This window comes from Triticum aestivum, chromosome 4B, assembly GCF_018294505.1.
Source record: "Triticum aestivum cultivar Chinese Spring chromosome 4B, IWGSC CS RefSeq v2.1, whole genome shotgun sequence".
Lineage (NCBI taxonomy): Eukaryota > Viridiplantae > Streptophyta > Magnoliopsida > Poales > Poaceae > Triticum > Triticum aestivum.
In genome coordinates this window covers 145,139,118-145,158,068 of record NC_057804.1, presented here as the reverse complement: position 1 = coordinate 145,158,068, position 18,951 = coordinate 145,139,118, and the positions used below count along the sequence as shown (strand labels likewise).

Below are 18,951 nucleotides of genomic sequence, written 5' to 3'. Positions count from 1 at the left end.
TTGTATTGACTGTGTTGGAATACAAAGTACATGACGATCTACCTCGAGATCGTATGTAAATGTCTAATTCTCTACCTGTGCTCTAAACCCCTTGGCTTATATAGGGGCTGGGGGTATCTAGGGTTACATGTAGGTCGGTTACATCTAAGGATAAACATGCCGAATATTCAAATGTGTCTTGGAGTATGCGCCAAGTCTTCGGAGGACTCTGTCTTTAGCATGCCTCATGGCATGGCAGTCTTGGCCCATTTGTTGATGATCCAAGGGTCCTCTACCCGACCCACCATAATTGGGCCGACGTGGTTAACACCCCTAGTCCTGGATACCGTCGGTCGGCGTTGGAGATGCCTTAACCAACCCAAACACAATAGTTTTTCATAAAAAAGAACATAGAGAAGATCCCCACTAGTTTGCTAGAAGCCTAGAAACCAGTTAGAACTAGAATTTAGCAAGGTATATAATGCCGCATCCCTTGCTGGCAGGAGGTCCAACTAAGTTTTTAGGTGTCATTTTGTGTCCGTTTAGAGTTCGTGTCCTGCTCAGGAAGGCGAGGAGGTGACAACTCCTTGAAGATGGAATAATATCCTCCCCACCCAACCCTCGTCCCGACGGTGCGTCCAGCCTCGTTGGAAGGCACGCGGAGGTGTGTCTCCGACGGATCTCACGAGATTCCGCCGACGTTTGTCTTCGGTGGATCTGCTTGGATCCGGTCTTTGTTCATTCACGTCTATGTGTTGCAGGTTAGATACTTTCGATTTAAGCTTCTCCTAATGGGCGATGGTTGCTGTTGTGGTCAGATGTTCCTATGGTGTCTTAGCACAATGACATCCCGACTGTGTACTACAGCAAGGTTTGTCCAGCTCCAGTGAGGGAGGGGCGATGACTACAGCGGGCCTTCGGCTTGCTTACTCGTGGTTAGGTTGTCTACGGACGTGGATGTAACATGTACTTCTAGTGTCTCGTGTAGTACCTTGACAATTGATGATTAAATCAGAAGTTTTCTTTAAAGAAATGCCGACCATATTTTTTTCTCAATGAGTGTATTATTAGAAAATGAGTACAAGTCAGCACTAAATCAAAGTAAAACCTGTTTGTGCATCAAAATTCAAAGCATACAGTCATAGACTACTTCACACAATTCAAATGGCTCACAAAACAACAAAAAACTCCAAAACCACCAAAAGGGTGATTATTCTCAACATTTTATCTGAAAGCATCCAGAATAACAACATTATGTAGAAACACTATATGTAAGACAAAAATAGCATGTGTATTGTTGAAGCGCGAACGAACCGAGTCATCGGTTGCCAGTCATATGTACCATATGTACATATATAAAGAAACCATGAGACTGACAAAAAAGGCTTTATATAATGCATGTTTTATCTCAAGGGTATGCCGGGACATAGCATGTATATAGAGCATGTCTGCATGACAATATTAATTGTCATGTCGGTTGGCGGCAACTTACCACCCACCATTTTTGATCTGGCTACTCAATGTATCATTTGCCTCGAGAACTAACACCCATGCCGCACTTCATGCGCTCTGCCCACTGCTACATACCTACAAAATGTGCATATGAATCTATAGCCATTGGCCATGAGTCCGCGGGATACTAGAAAACCATAAAACCATAGCTAATCGATGGCTATTACTATAAAAATGAAGTTGTTAGTGCATTCTGTTTTGGTACATGGGTTTGAAGCAATGCAACTTCACCAACAGGGGGCTTGAAAGACTTCCTCCGTGGGTCAATCGATGCACATCTCGGTGGAGCAGCGCCACTGCTCGCACGACCACGAATTAATAGTGGGTGGACAACAGGGGTGTGCTGCGCCATATCTTCTTTGTGGCCGCCAAGGAGGAGAGGTAGTAGGTAGCAACCGCGACAGACTCACCAGCCGGACCACCCAACCCGACGCCCATTGCTGCGGCCGCCACCCGCCGCTTGACCACCATTGTGCCGCAAAAGTCGATGCCGTCGGCGATGGAGAGCTACATAGCCAGAGGGCATGTGCGATGACGGGGGTGATGGAGGATCATTAGCAGGGACCGTCGGGACGCCCCCATATGGAGGATGAGGCAGCGGGGGAGACAACCTAGAGCCGTGTAGACGCAGGCTTGGTCCGGCCGCTGTGATCTCCTCCTGTGGTCCGATAGCATCTGTAGTTCGTAGCCGCCCGCATACGGGTTAATTAATGGTGGTGGTGACCAGAGCTCGGCGAAGAAGGTAGTGGCGGCCGAAGCTTGAGCGGAGAGGGGCGACGACTAGGGTGAGAAATGGAAAGGGGAGGAAGACGACGACGTAGTCGCGAAGTGTATGTGTCTTGCCACCCCTCACCTAGTCAATGACGTGTTCATGTGGTTGGGGTTGCGAGAAACATCCACGACAAAACGAATGAGTGAACGGTTCGCTCCAGCTGAGTCATCTAGCCACCGCACAGGGAGATTCGTGCGGAACACCCAACAGCTCGCAGAGTGTTTGCTGGGAGTCATCAAACATCTGACGTTAGTCAGTTATCATTTTCGTTGTATAAAGCATGTTTTTTCCTCAAGAGCAAGCACGTATGTAGAGCACGTCTGCATGGCAATATTAATAGCCATGTCGGTGGGCGGCAACTTACCGCCCACCATTTTTACCACATGAACTGGCTACTTGCCTAACGTATCATTTACCTCGAGAACTAATAACACCTAAATGCCGCACCCCGCACGCTCTATCCACCGCTGCTACATAGTAACAAACCGTCCGTAGAAAAATCTAGAGTCGTTGGCCGCGGGTCCGCAGAACACTAGAAAATCATAAAACCATGGCCAATCGGTGGCTATTACTATGATAACTAGGTGATGCCCCACGCGTTGCCGCGGGAGTGTATGCTACAAATAATGCTTCTAAACATTAGTATTAAACTTGGTCGCAAAGGTGTTGTGTAGAGAAGTTTGGCGGAAGTAATGTTATAAGTTGCCGATGTATGTATTTAAACAAAATAATTCTTACCAAGTAAGACAAAATTTGGAGTTTAGTTGTATTGATGTAAAGTGATTAACCATCCAAATACTGTCTAAATCGTTGGCGAAAATGGTATTATAGAACTGTTATGCATTGTTGTATTACTGTTGTCTGTTGGGCACATCTTCAAGCAACAATCTGGAAGCAGGAGACAAAACTCCTAAAGTAGGCTCTCCCTGAGGTTATCTGAATGTTATTCAATGTGGCACACAGGCACATATCTATCTTAAATTATCTGCCTATGACACCTACAGAAGGCATAAACAATGACACTTAATCAGTAGTACTACTGCTGCAGTCTTAAGCTCTCGGCGAATGCATGGTAACATCTATTGCAGTATGAAGTTTTGAATGAAATGCATTTAATATCTGTAAAAAACAGTGGCATTTAATCAATAGTACTCCTCCGTTCCTAAATGTAAGTCTTTTTAGAGATTCCACTACAAACTACATACAGATGTATATATATATATTTTAGAGTGTAGATTCACTTATTTTGCTCCGTATGTAGTCCATAGTGTGAAATCTATACAAAGACTTATATTTAGGAATGAAGGAAGTACTTCAAAAGAGCTACATGGAAACACCTATTGCAGTCTGATGGTTCTGAACGAAATGCATTTTCCCCTTCTTAATCATCTTACTTCATCCTTGTGTATACAAATTCATGCATGCAGAGATAAACTGAATGTGAGCATACGAATAATGGATGCACCATCTGACCCCACACGCCAACCACAAGATACAGTAGCAGAATTTTACTCTGGTCCTGTTTTCCCTATGCAACCATATTAAATGGAAGGCACACATACATGAAGCATACATCTCTGAATGTTACTCCCCTAAATATAAGTCTTTTTAGAGGTTTCAAATGGACTACAACATACGAATGTATATATACATATTTTATAGTGTAGATTCACTCATTTTGCTCCGTATGCAGTTTTTTGTTGAAATCTCTAAAAAGACTTATATTTGGAAACAGAAGGAGTATACAGTAAATAAATAACTATATGCGACTTTTTTTGAGACAAAAGTGCAAAACAACTACTCTTTTGGGTTGTTACAATCTTTAGTCAGCAGATCATGTAGTCTCGAAGGGACCGTAGGAATCAGTAGTTGATGGCGCCGCTAGTTCATGAGCAAGTATGTCATGTTTCCTTCTGATAGCACAAATATGGTATGAACTGAACATCATCAGGCTTGTCTTAGTATACAGATAATCGGGTAACAGGGTGACCAAGAAGGAGCTTGCTCAATCAATTATTTCACAACCGTAAAAAAATCCATCTCCGAGAGACCAAGACAATCTGGCCTCCATATGCGCACGCCAGGGAAGACATGCCAATCGAAGCACCCAATAATTCTACTTTTTCCCCATTCCGGCACACACCAACACTCCGGCTGACACCCAAGAAATCGTTCTTTCACCCAAGAACCATCTACAACATTCCATGGAAACACCTGGCAACAAAAAATAGTGTTGAAGATGTTAATAGTAAGTTGACCTGTAGATAAGGATTATCGGGTAAAGGAGAGCAATTTGAGAAGAGTTAGGATACTGCTTGCCTCGGAGTTTAGCAGGTTGTGAAAGAACGAAGCCTCTATCTAATGGTTCTTCAGGCGATCATTGTGGCAATGGTTGACGGCGTCGGCTACAACTGAGGATTAGGCAATTGGCTCGAGCAGGGACTGCAGTCTGCAACCAAAAGATGGTTGAGTACATCGTTGTGAGGAGGTACAGCAGCAAGAATGGAACTTTTATAGGAGGAAGTGGCGGTGCTCCCTTAATTAGAGTTTTGACACACGGGAACAGTGGAAGGCTGACGTGGCAGATGTACTAAGATAATTGGTTGCATGTTGTTGCTGATGTGGGTAGGCTGCATGTCAAGAGAAATTAAATAGTGAGGAGTTTCTATTTAGATATAGTAGATGGAGTTGTGAGTGCATTCTATTTCGGTGCATGGGTTTGAAGCGACGCAGCTTCCACCAACACGGGGGGGCCTGAAAGTCTTCCTCCGTGGGTCGACGGTCGCACATCCCCCAACTGTCTCCGGAGTTTACCGACGACGCAATCCAAAGGCAAAGAAGACCCAACGGCGCGGCCTCCATTAGCATTAGCAGCAAACTGAGCGACGCCGCCGATCAAGAACTGGGAGCAGGACAAGGAAAGGGAGAGATCTTTTCTCCGGCAACCGGAAAAAAGGAGGAAAAGAAAAGAAAAAGAAGGACGAAAAGGAAATCTTGGCTTCAAGTCGCCTCCTCCTCCTCTCTTCTTCGTCTTCCCCTTTCCCCCTCCTCCTTCGGTCCTTCCTCCGCTACTGCTGCGTGCGTGCGTGCCGATCGAGCCTCGCACGCGGAGAACACGTCATCGTCGTCATCGCTCGCCTCCCCGTCTCCCCTTCTCTCTCTCTTCACGCGCGGGAGCAGCAGGGAGGAGAGGCGACGAGCCGCGGGCGGGGGCGAGGGAGGGAGAAAAACCTGACCCTTTTTCCTCCCGTCACGTATTAAAAATCCATTTCTTCTCCGTCTTCCCTTTTTCCGCTAATCCCGCTGTCCCTATCCCCTCCCGTCCCCTCGCCGCCGGCCCGGCGCGCCCAGATCGGGACCCCTCCCCTCCGCCCTCGCCGATCGTCCCGCCCCCGCCGCGCGCTCCTCCGGGGGACTCGCCGTTATCCGGCGTCGCCTCTCTCGGCCCGGCTCGCCCCCGTCGGCCGGTTGCTCCGCGCCTCGTCTACGGGCGAGGAGTCGCGGTTGCGGGGGCTTCGGGGGAGCCAGCAAGCGAGCTCCGGCGCCCATGGTCGACATCCACGAGTGCGCCGTGGTGCTCGTGCAGGAGCCCGACCATGCGGCGGCGGCGGCCAACCCGGACCCGTCCTCGATCTCCGCCCACGCCTGGCGGCCCTTCGAGGATGCCGCGGCCGCCGTCGTGGGCCGGATCCAGCCGTCTGTCTCCTCCGAGGACCGCCGCGCCGCCGTCGTGCACTACGTCCAGCGCCTCATCAGGTGCAGCGTCGGCTGCGAGGTAACCAGCTACTCCCTTCTTTTTCCGCATGCTCCGATTCTCTAACCATTATGCTTGCCTTGCTCTATCGTTTGCTTAGAAGCTCCGTCTTCCTTTGCGCATCAAGGGCATGGGCACGGCGCTGTACCCTTGTTAGTTGTCTCTGACGTTCTCCAGATCATGTCTATGTAGCTGTCTTAGGATGGTTTTACGAGGATTCCGCTCAGTTGTTCGGATTCAACCTCTAGGTGATGGAAATATTGTCTGGATAATCTGCTAGGTGCAATTGGGCAGTGCTGCTGCTCATTTCATACTTACTATGCTTCCCGTTCTGTTTGGCTCTACCATAATGCCCTACTTTTTTTTTATGCTATATCATGCTATCACTAGTGATGCCGCCAAACTCCCCGACTTTCCTTTCTGCGTCAAGGACATGGGTGCCGCCAAACTCCCCGACTTTCCTTTGTGCGTCAAGGACATGTGTGCCATACGCTTGTAGTTATATGTGACGTAGTCTCCGGGTCATGTCTATGTAGATGTCTTGGGATGTTTTAGGAGGATTCCTCACGCTTGTTCTGATTCATCCTTTAGGGCATGGAAATGTTGTCTGGATAACCTGCTAGGTGCAATTGTGAAGTGCTGCTGCCCGTTTCATAGTTACTATGCTTGAGTTTTTGTTTAACTCTACTGTGATGCGCTAATGGCTAAAATATGTTTTTTAACGCCAGCGCTGGTGATGCCACCAAGCTGATGCACAAGTTGGCACTAGCGGAGCTTGAACCTAATACTAGGACGGGCCATCAGTAGTAATTAAAGTCACCTATAAGCTAATAAGCAGCATACAAGGTTATATCCAGTGTAAATTGCAAAAAGTTGGGCGGGCCATGGCCTGGGTTGGCCCCAACATAGCTCCGCCCCTGCAAGTTGGTATATTAGAGATCCTGCTCTTATGGCGCTGGAGAGCTAGATTTATCATGCTTTAGTTGGGCCCAAATGTTTTTATGACATTAGTGGGCATGCATTCTAGTTTCTCACGTTGCATGGTTTAATGGTGATCTATTTATGTGAGTGAATTGATGAATGACGCGTGTCTGGGCACTGCATCGAACAACATCGACTTTGTTGACCTTGGGGTGGCCAGTTGGTTGTATACGTATGTAAATTAGTGACCGTTCTCATGATGTGGCTCTCATGGTCTTTTGGTGCCCTTATTTTATATTTGCACGTGCAAGAAATTTCATGTCCTGACTTCATCGGTATACTTATGGATTTGAGTAACGTGATATTTGCATACATGTTGCCTATTAGGTATATGTCGTTTTTGGATTATTGTTAATGTGAAACACATGAGGTCTGGTGAGTGGTTGCCATAACTTGAGATGAATGGCACGTGTATGCTTATTTTGGTTTTAGTGAGAATCGGTAGATTGGAAGGGTTCCTTATTTGTGTCATGCATGCTCGAGTGCTTTTACTAGATGATATCTCATTCTCACATGACAAACATGCAAGTAATATTGGCACTTCTGGCACGTGTTTGAGTCATCTCTGTGACACCGATGTTTGTGCTGTCTACGCTTCACTATTAGCGTCGATGACGAGGAGGTTGTGCAGTACAACTTCCTCATTCTCACATGTACAACTTCCTCAGTTGTTCTATGAAGAGTTCTTCAAGAGGTTCATAGATAACCTGGAAATCTCAGATTTCGTCATGTACAAAAATGGGAAAATAATTATTGTTTGAGATTTTATTCCCCTGCCGAGACTGGTGCATCTTATTTTTAATAATTGGACAGAATGTGAAGTATACAATTAACCTCTTATTTTCTGTGTGGAAAACATAGGTGTTTCCATTTGGATCTGTTCCACTGAAAACATATCTTCCTGATGGAGATATCGACTTGACTGCATTTGGTTCCACAAGCTCTGATGAAAACCTAGCAAATGAGGTTCGCGCTGTTCTGGAATCAGAAGAACTGAGGAAAGGTGCTGAGTTTGAAGTGAAGGATGTCCAGTATATCCACGCTGAGGTTTGCCGCTTCGACTGTGTTTTTTCAATATTACCGATTAGACCTAATTCATACACTTCTAAGTTGCTGCTATGACTTCCGACATATGCTTATTTTTTATTTACTCTATACAATGTCAGGCAGTGTACATTTATATTTAATTTATCCAGCTACCTTTCAGTGTCATGGAAACATTTCTGTCTTACCATACATGGGACTAGTGACAATAGAATAAATAATCCATCTTTGTGTACGGTATCAATAACACATGTGAATATCCCAATGTTAGTGGCATACTGCCAATGATAAAATAAGTAGTTGACTGCATTCAAGTGTATTGTCCAGTAGTTGACTGCATTTTTTCTTTGTTCTCCCTGTGTACATGGATATCATAGATCATTGTGGAAGGTCACTTTTTGTATTGAACTGCTAGGGATTGTGCAGTGGTGGACATGCTGTCACATAACAATTCTGTATTTATCGTCCAAATGTTTCAAATGACAAGTCTTCCCGATGGCAGGTGAAGCTGGTCAAATGCCTTGTCCAAAATATTGTTGTAGACATTTCGTTCAATCAGATTGGTGGACTCTGTACGCTTTGTTTTCTTGAGCAGGTAACATCTCAAAAGCTGAAACATGTCGTCGATTGTGTTTTTTTCCTTTGATGCACAGATCTATCTTCTATCTGATATTTGATGCAATAAAAAAAAACTTTCTCTTCCTTTTGTGGCACTCCCTCTGTAAAGAAATATAAGAGCGTTTAGATCACTAAAGAACACTCTTATATTTCTTTACAGAGGGAGTGGGGCTTAGGGTGAAAGGTTTTCCTCTTATTAAAAAATTTCCCTGAAAATTGATTTTTGTTTTTTTCATTCAATGGGGTTAGATGAAGGGGAGCCTTGGCGCAGTGGTAAAGCTGCTGCCTTGTGACCATGAGGTCATGGGTTCAAGTCCTGGAAACAGCCTCTTACAGAAATGTAGGGAAAGGCTGCGTACTATAGACCCAAAGTGGTCGGACCCTTCCCTGGACCCTGCGCAAGCGGGAGCTACATGCACCAGGTTGCCCTTTATTCAATGGGGTTAGATGATCTAGTTCTTAATATTACTATTACTTTACTCAATTGACATACTCCACAACAAATCTCTTGATTCGGAATTAGGGACTCATGTATTATCTGATGAATCCACTTTCTTTTACACTTCTGTATCTTACTCTATCTTGTTTTTTAGTATTATCTAAAATAACTGATGAATTATAAATTTTTAAGTCAGCCTGCTCATTGGCATGCATGTTTATAACCATCATGTTTTACAGGTTGATGAAAGATTTGGAAAAAAATACCTTTTCAAGAAAAGCATAATGCTGATAAAAGCCTGGTGTTATTATGAAAGCCGCATTCTCGGTGCCCACCATGGTTTAATTTCTACCTACGCCTTGGAGATATTGGTGCTATATATTTTCCATCTTTTCCACAAGTCTTTGGATGGTCCATTAGCTGTAAGTTCTGACTTAAATTTGTATTCCACGTTTGTAAAATTGCTGCTGACCTAGGATACACAAATTCCCACCCCATGGGTGACATAACTGTTTCCTCTGCTGCAGGTCCTCTATAGATTTCTGGACTATTATAGCAAATTTGACTGGGACAACAAGGGTATAAGCTTGTATGGTCCTGTACCATTGTCTTCCTTACCTGAGCTAGTTTGTAAGTGAATGCAGTCTGATCTGTTCGTTTGGTTGAAATTTTGTTGTCATCATTGGTCATCACATAGTTTTTCTTGCGCAGCCGAAGCACCAGACACTCATGATGTTGATTTCCTTAAGCGGGAGGAGTTTCTCAAAGAATGTGCACAAAGGTTTACTGTCCCCCCTAGGAACTTTGAGAGAAATACTCGACTGTTCTCAAGAAAATTTCTCAACATAGTGGATCCACTGAAGCAGAACAACAATCTTGGGCGTAGTGTCAGCAAAGGTTTCTTCTCTGCTTCATCATGAAATTTGTTTGTACAGAGGAAAAGTGCGCTTGAAATTGTGCCATGCAACTTTAGTCAACTTAGAATGACTTGATGCTTAAACTTGATAGTTCTCAACTTACATTGTTTGTGAATTCATTTTGGTCTCGTGAGTAGCACTGCCTCTCAGGGGAAGAATGTCGGTTGACTTCTTTTTTGTCAAATTTGAATACTTGCATTACATGTAGCTCAGGTCAGCTTTTGGGCATAATCATCTCACCACCAGCTCACATAATGGGTGGTTGCATTTGGCTTCCCACATTTCATAGCTTTACTGTTGATGTTTGCTTGTCTAAATTTGGGTTTTTGTATCTACCTTCTCTAAACTTGATTGTTTTAAATTTTACCACTAACTGCAACTAGTGTTATTTGGTCTGTCTTGCTTTTGCTACATTCTTGCTGCTGCTTGTCCCTGCTTTGTTTCTCATCGGGCCAAGAGATTTATTTCAGTTCAGCACAGAAGCAAACTTTCAGCTACTTAACCAAGCAGTACCACTGTGCTCACTTGCACTGCATAATAAGCTAGAACTTGGATACTGATGGCATTGATTTATATTATGTTGCATGGATAATTGTGGTTTGAATCCAACCCACAAGCATTATGGTATGCTGCACAGTTACTTTTGTGCATTAAGCTGTTTATTGTCCAAGATGCTTATAGCAGATCTTTTTAATTTGCTGGCCTAATATCACTGTGATGCGCAGGTAACTTTTACCGGATACGCAGTGCATTTGATCTTGGTGCCCGGAAGCTTGGGAAGATCCTTCAAGTGCCTATCAATTCTGCTGTGCCTGAAGTGAATCAGTTTTTTAGGAACACATTGAAGCGAAATCACACTATGGTAAGGCCAGATGTGCAGGACATTGCACTGGACTTCAATGTTGAAAGAGACAACAAGGGTTGTTCACCTTTAGACCGTAATTCTTTTGGTGATGTATCTGATCAGTTCAACAGCATCAGTATTTCAGATGTCAATAACCATGGGTCTCTGAAGGAAAAAGAACAAAATCCTATGGCTGAGCATGGGGAAATGAAGTCTGTTTCAAATCCTGTAACAAGTTCTATTAGTACGAGGAATAACAGTGACTTCTGTGAGACTGCACCATCAACTAGTGAAACCTTGTCACCTGGGAAAGCTCTCTATGCACCACATCTCTTGTATGAGCCAGGAAATGGAAAGGTTGGTGTCAATCATGATATAAACTTGGCACACCATGGGATGACATCGAAAGGATACCCAGGAACTAAGTATCGCAATGAGAATTCACATCCAGTGGATAACTGCTTACCACCATCTAAAAACTCAGATAGCAATGGGGCACATGTTAAAGAGGTAGGTGGTGATGGAGGTGCAATCAATGACATTTTATCAGATCTCGCTGGAGATCACGGAACAAATTTGTATAATCTTTCCTATGCACAAGGGTGCCAACAAGATTACCCAGTGAACCATGATTACCCGGTTAATCAAGTTTACTATCAAATGCCTGCTCCACCACCTGCACAATATCAGAACAATCGCTCACCAAATGGCCATAGCAGAAAAAATGGTTATGGGTATGCTGGCACAAGTGGAATATCCCCTGGTTCTTATCCATCTGGCTATTTCGTTGTAAGGCCATTTTATCAACCGGATGATACTATGCGAGCTCGTGGAACAGGCACCTACTTTCCTGACCCAGTATGTTCCCTTTTTGTACATTATTATGCTTATATACAACTTGAAGTCACATTGAAATTCACAACTGTTAGAACAGGGTTGTGCTGTGTGTGTAGTTATCATATTGTATAGGGGCTTCTTTGCTTATTTCCCTTCATGTATATGTGCTGGCCTGTTGGCCCGATGGAATATAGGCTCACTTCATAACATGGTATAAGAGCTAGGGTTAGGTTCCCCAGCCGCCGCCGCCGCGGCCGCCGCCGGCCGCCGCTCCTCTCTTCATCGAGCCTCTCCCCTCTTCTTCCTGGTAGCTGCTGCCGCCTGCTGGTCCAGGCCGCCGCCGTTCCAGGCCGCTGCTGCCGCCGTCCTTCCCGGCCGGCGCCGCCGCCTCAACGTGCTGCTGCTGCTCTTCAACGAGCTGCTGCTGCTGCTGCTCCTCTTCTCTGCTGCTGCTGCTGCTCTTCTTCAACGAGCTGCTGCTGCTGCTCTTCAAAGTGCGACTGCTGCTGCTCTTCTCCTCCTGGTCTGCTGCTGCCATCAAGCTGTGCCTCCTGCTGCTGCTGGTCTTCAACGAGCTGCTGTTGCTGCTCTGCTGCAATGGTGCCCTCCACCACCACCGGTGCTGTCCCAGTCCCACGATGTCCTGTTATCTTCAACGGACAGAACTACAGGGACTGGGTGCAGCACATGAAGCTGCACATGAGGGGCCAGCTGGTCTGGGAGCACCTCTCTGGTGCTCTGCCTTGTCCCCTGCTGCACACTCCTCCAGCTGAGTTGGCCTTCCCTGTTGATGCCGATGAAACCAAGCAACGTGAGATGCTAGATGCTTTTGAAGAGGCCACTGAAGAGTATCAGAATCAACTCCACTTATACAAGCAATGGACAAATGATGATGCTCGAGCCTCTTCTATCTTGGTGAACAGCATGGATGTTGATCTCACCATGGATGTGGTGGCCCTTACCACTGCATATCAGATGTGGGAGCACCTTCGCCATCGCTATGAGTCTACAGGGGATGCCATGTATCTCTCTGTTGTTCGTCAAGAGCAACAACTACAACAGGGAGATGCTACTGTGGATGATTTCTACAAGGAGATGTCGGCGGTGTGGCGCCAATTGGACTCTCTGGGAGCTGATGTTTGTCGCAGATGTCAGTGTTGTGTGCGGCAACAAGCTAAGCTGGAGGTTCGTCGCCTCTACGACTTCCTCACTCGCCTCCGGCCGGAGTTCGAGCAGAGTCGTGCTCAGCTATTGGCACGCCATCCTCGGCTCTCTACTCTGGAGGCCCTTGCTGAGGTGCGATCTGAGGAGGTGCGCCTACGGAGCACGGGCTTATTGCCATCCTCTTCAGCAGTCCTGGCTGCCCGCGTTCCACCACCGCTGCCTGGTGTGCCCTCTTCTACACAGGTGGCAGCAACCTCCACTAGTGCTTTCTGCAACTACTGCAAGCAGGATGGTCACATGATCATGGAGTGCATCAAGAGGAGGAAACAGGGTCGCCGTGGTGGCCGTCCTCAAAAGGACTCGGGAGGCTCCTCTAATTCTCGTGAGGGCTCCCTTGAGAAGGTTCACCAGGAGATGCTCACCTTGCTGCGCCGCCTTACTGCTTCTGCACCATCCTCAGGTTCTGCTGGTTCTGCTGGTCAAACGTCTGGTCCACCACCGCACTCTTCGTCAGGTACATCTTTGCCCTGGATTCTTGATTCTGGGGCCTCCTTCCACATGACACCACACAGAGATCATCTTTGTGCTGTCAATTCCGTGCCTTCTCCTCTTACAGTTCAGACTGCAGATGGCACTTCTCTTTCTGTTGCCGCAAGAGGGATTCTTTCCACGTCTTCTTTTCATGTCCTTGCCGTTTCTCATGTTCCTAAACTGACTATGCAACTTCTATCTGCTGGTCAACTTACTGACTTGGGTTGTCGTGTTATTCTGGATTCTGACTCTTGTTGTGTTCAGGATCGTCGTACGGGGACTCTGGTTGGGATCGGTCCTCGGCGCCATGACTCTCAGCGCCTTTGGGAGCTCGATTGGCTGCGCCTTCCTTCCGCTGCGTCCTCTAGCCAGTCGGACATCACCACCCCTTTTGCTTCAGCTGCCACCTCCACCACATCCTTCGCTTAGTGGCATCATCGATTGGGTCACATTTGTGGCTCCCGCTTGTCTTCTTTGGTTAGGAGTGGTGTTCTAGGGTCTGTATCTGGTGATAGTTCACTAACTTGTATGGGTTGTAAGCTTGGCAAGCAGATACAACTTCCATATCCCTCTAGTAATTCTGTTTCTCAACGACCTTTTGAACTTGTTCACTCTGATGTATGGGGTCCTGCCCCCTTTGTTTCGAAAGGGGGTCACAAATATTATATAATTTTCATTGATGATTTTTCTCGCCACACTTGGATCTACTTTATGTCATCTCGTAGTCAAGTGCTTCAAATTTACAAGTCGTTTGCTACCATGGTTTGCACTCAGTATGATTCCTCTGTTCGAGTTTTTCGTGCTGATTCGGCTGGCGAGTACTTACCTCGTGCGCTTCGTGGTTTCCTTGCTGAACAGGGTACCCTTCCTCAGTATTCCTGTCCTGGTGCACACGCTCAAAATGGGGTGGCTGAACGCAAACATCGTCACGTCCTTGAGACTGCTCGGGCTCTTCTTTTATCTTCTGCTGTTCCCCCGCACTTTTGGGCTGCGGCTGTCTCTACCGCTGTTTATCTCATTAATATTCAGCCTTCTGTTGCTCTTCAGGGAGGGATACCAGTTGATCATCTAGGTGATGGTCCAGCTGATTATAGTGGTCTACGCCTGTTTGGTTGTGCCTGTTTTGTTCTTCTCCACCCTCATGAATGCACCAAATTGACTGCTCAATCTGTTGAATGTGTTTTCCTTGGCTACAGTTTGGAGCACAAAGGTTACCGTTGCTGGGACCCTATTGCTCGAAGACTGAGAATCTCCAAAGATGTCACTTTTGATGAGTCTCGCTCCTTCTACCCTCGTCATTCTTCTACTGCCACAACCGAGTCGTTAGTCGAGCCTCTCTCTTTTTTGACTCTACCTGATTCTTCACCTTTATCGTCACCTGGTAGGTCCACTCCTAGCCTTTCACCTGTGTCTGCTCATGAGCTTCAGCTTACACAGGATGAGGTTTCTATTCCTGACTCTCCTACTCGGGTTGAGCCATCCACTCTCTCTCCTTTTCCTTTTACCTACTCCCGTCGTGCTCAACACCCTTCTCCCTCTGATGCGCCACCTTCCACTTCCCCTCTCTCTCCGCTTCCTTTTGTCTACTCCCGTCGTGCTCGGCACCCTTCTCCCTCGGATGCGCCCACTTCCACTTCCACTCCTTCCCTGTTGGGTCCCATTCCTTCAGAACCACCTACCCCTCCTGCTCCTCGGTATAATCTGCGTGATCGCCACACTCTCCAGCCTCCTGCGTACTATGTTGCTGCTGCTACCACTCTTGTTGAGCCGTCTACGTATCGTGAGGCTGCTGCTCATTCTGAATGGCAGCATGCTATGGCAGAGGAAATTCATGCTCTTGAGCGCACAGGCACTTGGGACCTTGTACCCCTGCCTACAGGCGTTAGACCCATCACTTGCAAATGGGTCTACAAGGTTAAGACACATTCAGATGGTTCTCTCGTGCGCTACAAAGCTCGTCTTGTTGCGCGTGGCTTCCAGCAGGAGTATGGTCGTGACTATGATGAGACTTTTGCTCCTGTTGCTCACATGACCACTGTTCGCACTCTTTTGGCTGTTGCTACTGTTCGGCAGTGGTCCATCTCTCAATTAGATGTCAAGAATGCCTTCTTGAATGGTGAGCTGCGGGAAGTGGTCTATATGCAGCTGCCTCCTGGCTATACTGTCTCTGATGGCACTGTCTGTCGCCTTCGGCGCGCTCTTTACGGGCTGAAACAAGCTCCTCGTACCTGGTTTGAGCGTTTCTCCGCCGTCATCACAAGGATCGGGTTCTCTGCTAGTGTTCATGATCCTGCTCTGTTTATTCACACTTCTCCTCGCGGTCGCACCCTTTTACTACTCTATGTTGATGACATGATTATCACAGGGGCTGACCACCAATTCATTGATTTTGTGAAGAAACGTCTACATGAGCAATTCTTGATGACTGATTTGGGTTCTCTTCGCTACTTTCTTGGACTTGAGATCATTTCTTCCCCTGAGGGTATTTATCTCTCTCAAGAGAAGTACATCCAAGATCTTCTCACTCGTGCCTGCCTCACTGATCAGCGCACGGTTGACACTCCTATGGAGTTTGGTCTCCATCTTCGTCCTGGTGAGGGTGAACCCCTTGCAGATCCCACACGCTACCGCCATCTTGTTGGGAGCCTTGTCTATCTAGGCATCACTCGTCCTGACATTTCTTATGCTGTGCACATTCTAAGTCAGTTTGTCTCTGCTCCCACTCAACTTCACTACAGTCACCTTCTTCGTGTTCTTCGTTACCTTCGTGGTACCGTGACTCGTCGCTTATTCTTCCCTCGCTCCAGCTCTCTTCAGCTTCAGGCCTACTGTGATGCTACCTGGGCCAGCGATCCCACTGATCGCCGCTCTCTCTCTGCCTATTGTGTTTTTCTTGGCTCCTCCCTGATTGCCTGGAAGACCAAGAAGCAGAATGCTGTATCTCGCTCCAGTGCTGAGGCTGAGCTGCGAGCTATGGCGTCCGTGACTGCAGTTACTTGGCTACGATGGCTTCTTCAGGATTTTGGTGTTTCCACTGCTACACCGACCCCTCTGCTCTCCGACAGCACTGGGGCACTCAGCATTGCCCGTGATCCTGTTAAGCATGAGCTCACCAAGCACATCGGTGTTGATGCCTCCTACACTCGTTCTCAGGTGCAAGACAGAATTGTGGCCCCTCAGTATGTGCCCTCGGAGCTTCAGCTTGCTGATTTTCTGATGAAAGCTCAGACACGGTCCCAACACAGCTTTTTCCTGTCCAAACTCGGTGTCCAAGATCCCCCTTGAGTTTGAGGGGGGGTGTTAGAACAGGGTTGTGCTGTGTGTGTAGTTATCATATTGGCATTTCCCTACATATTCATTTTATTTCACGTTTATCCATATGGAGATGCTGAGATGAACCATTACTACTTTTCCTGTACTTGAATAATTTCCTTATTGGAGTCACTGTACCTTCTGTACATGAGGCTGGAAAATAATCCTACTAATATGTTTCTGTTGCAGAATTAGGTTACTTTTGCAAGGTTAATGCGCATTTGTGTTGTTTCGGCTTGTCCGTCTTGTGTTTTCCCTGAGTTTGTCTGTCTTTTTGGATATTGCAGACTTTGTGCAAGGACAGGCCACCCGCTGGACGAGGGGAAAGAGGAAGACATAGTTTTCATCCAAATCACTATCACAGGGCTCACCGCTATCCCAGAATGGATATGCCTGCAGATATGGTGCTGTCGGAGGAATGGAGGCAAGTGCCAGTGCCGCCATTGCAGATTTACATTCCTGGTGCAAGTGATCATGGAATTCCCTCCCCGTTGAATATACCATTATCATCTCCATCCCCCCGGGCTCCAAGGGATGGTATTCATCGCAATGGTTTTATTCACCCACAAGACAATAAACTTGAATTTGGGACTTTGGGGGCATTGCCTTTGGAAGTTAAGGGTACTTCTCAAGACCATCCTAACAAATCTAGTTCTGCCGCCAACAGTCAACCTTCTGCACCTGTAAGCCCTGTGTCTTCAGCATTAAATCCCGGAAAGGGTTCTAATCGGATGAGGTACGTATGATGCATTACTTTAGTCGTCAAAAGTATTAACACCGTCTCTTTCATAGGAGGGCCACCTAGCTGATAGCCTTTATCTTTAGATGTTGCAGCTGGATTATTATCTTTTGATACACACTTTCTTCAACATATTTTTAGTGTTAGGCCAGAGCTTCTGCAAAATATATTAATATGGTCATTATCCAGATCACTATATTATGCTACTTACTATATCTGGTGGTCTGCCCTTGCTCTCCCACATTACTAAAAACCACTGCTCCCTATTTTCCGTACTTCACTAAAAGGACCGTCCACATTAATCTTCATCACTTCTATCTTGTCTGTTATGTCTTTCCTTTGGGATACTCCTAATTAGCATGGCCGAACCCGTCCACACTCTTATGTTACTTTAATCTTCATCGCTTCTGTCTGTTATGTCTTTCCTTTGGGATACTCCTAATTAGCACTAGCAAACCTTGTTGTCTGTCATGTTGATTACTGATTATCCCACTAGTATGGTTAAGACTGGGCAGTTTAACATGTGCCATCCCCTGTAGGCTTCTGATTGGTATATGGCATTCATGCATTTCTCTTCTGTCTTGTCTGTTGCCGCATTCACCTTTAACTTGTATGCTCAGTTCACATGCATGCTTTCAGCATTGAATCATTCACAATTGGTAATTGCGTAGTGTACAATTTGCAGGAATGGTGGGCCATATCATCTTAAGGACAACGGCGATTTCCCGCCACTCTCCAGCTGACGCAAGACATAGTTGACCATTGTGTACCAAAGACATGTCAAGCCAAGAGAAAGATGCCGATACATCGTGCACACCCGGTGCGGCAATAGCAGAGGGTTAATCTACCAAATAATTCACCATCATGTACATCCTGACTTTAACTTGTCGTTCCCAAGTCGTCATCAGAGTTTCACCGTGCCGCCGGAACGCAGCCTGCGCTGCTGTGACTGGAATCTCATGGTGACCCCCCATTTCCCTCAAAAAAAGAAAAGAAGAGGAAAAGAAAGAATAAGCACAGCTTAATCTCTGTCTGTGCCATGTAGATACTTTGTTGGGGGGAAGGAAAAGAGCTAGCCTAGCTTGTGTTGTTTTGTGGTGATAGTGTAATCTGTCTGGTTCTCGGAGAGGCCTGTGTTGGAAGGCCCCTTGCCTGAAGTAACATTAGATGCTTGATGAAATTGGTAGGTACAGAGTTAAAACTGTATGTGATGTTAGATTTATAGTTGGTCGGAAAATTAACCAGAGATAGTCATAGTTGTGCTTCATCACCGTTGCGACAAATGGCTACCCCTGTTTCTTGTGCTTGTATTCCACCACTATATCTTCTTATTGTAGATTTTAGACGAAGCAGGGGAGAAAATCATGATGCAGAAAGTGGAGGCGATGAACGTTGTTGCAATCTGAAATAGGCATGTCAGATTGATTGAAAGCTCTGAAGAAGCTTGAGGTAGGGCGCTCATCGCAGCGTCTTGTTCATGGCTTGGACGGCGTCGGTCCAGTCCATGC

General features: G+C 46.4%; 1 protein-coding gene across 1 annotated transcript; it reads left to right on the top strand.

Moving 5' to 3' along the window:
- The first annotated feature begins 5,190 nt into the window (after positions 1-5,190).
- Positions 5,191-18,710, top strand: LOC123091528 (uncharacterized). Its single transcript, XM_044513060.1, has 9 exons — positions 5,191-6,038; positions 7,860-8,045; positions 8,545-8,637; positions 9,339-9,521; positions 9,627-9,729; positions 9,811-9,996; positions 10,742-11,718; positions 16,992-17,440; positions 18,129-18,710. Exons 1-9 carry the CDS (start codon positions 5,811-5,813, stop codon positions 18,184-18,186), a joined length of 2,463 nt encoding a protein of 820 aa, XP_044368995.1. The 5' UTR covers positions 5,191-5,810; the 3' UTR covers positions 18,187-18,710.
- Positions 18,711-18,951: the final 241 nt, after the last annotated feature.

Coding starts and splice junctions, on each gene's coding strand:
- LOC123091528 (XM_044513060.1), top strand. CDS start 5,811: ATGGTCGACATCCACGAGTGCGCCGTGGTGCTCGTGCAGGAGCCCGAC. Junction 8,638..9,338: donor CGCTTTGTTTTCTTGAGCAG/GTAACATCTCAA, acceptor CATGTTTTACAG/GTTGATGAAAGATTTGGAAA. Junction 9,730..9,810: donor TTCCTTACCTGAGCTAGTTT/GTAAGTGAATGC, acceptor TTTCTTGCGCAG/CCGAAGCACCAGACACTCAT.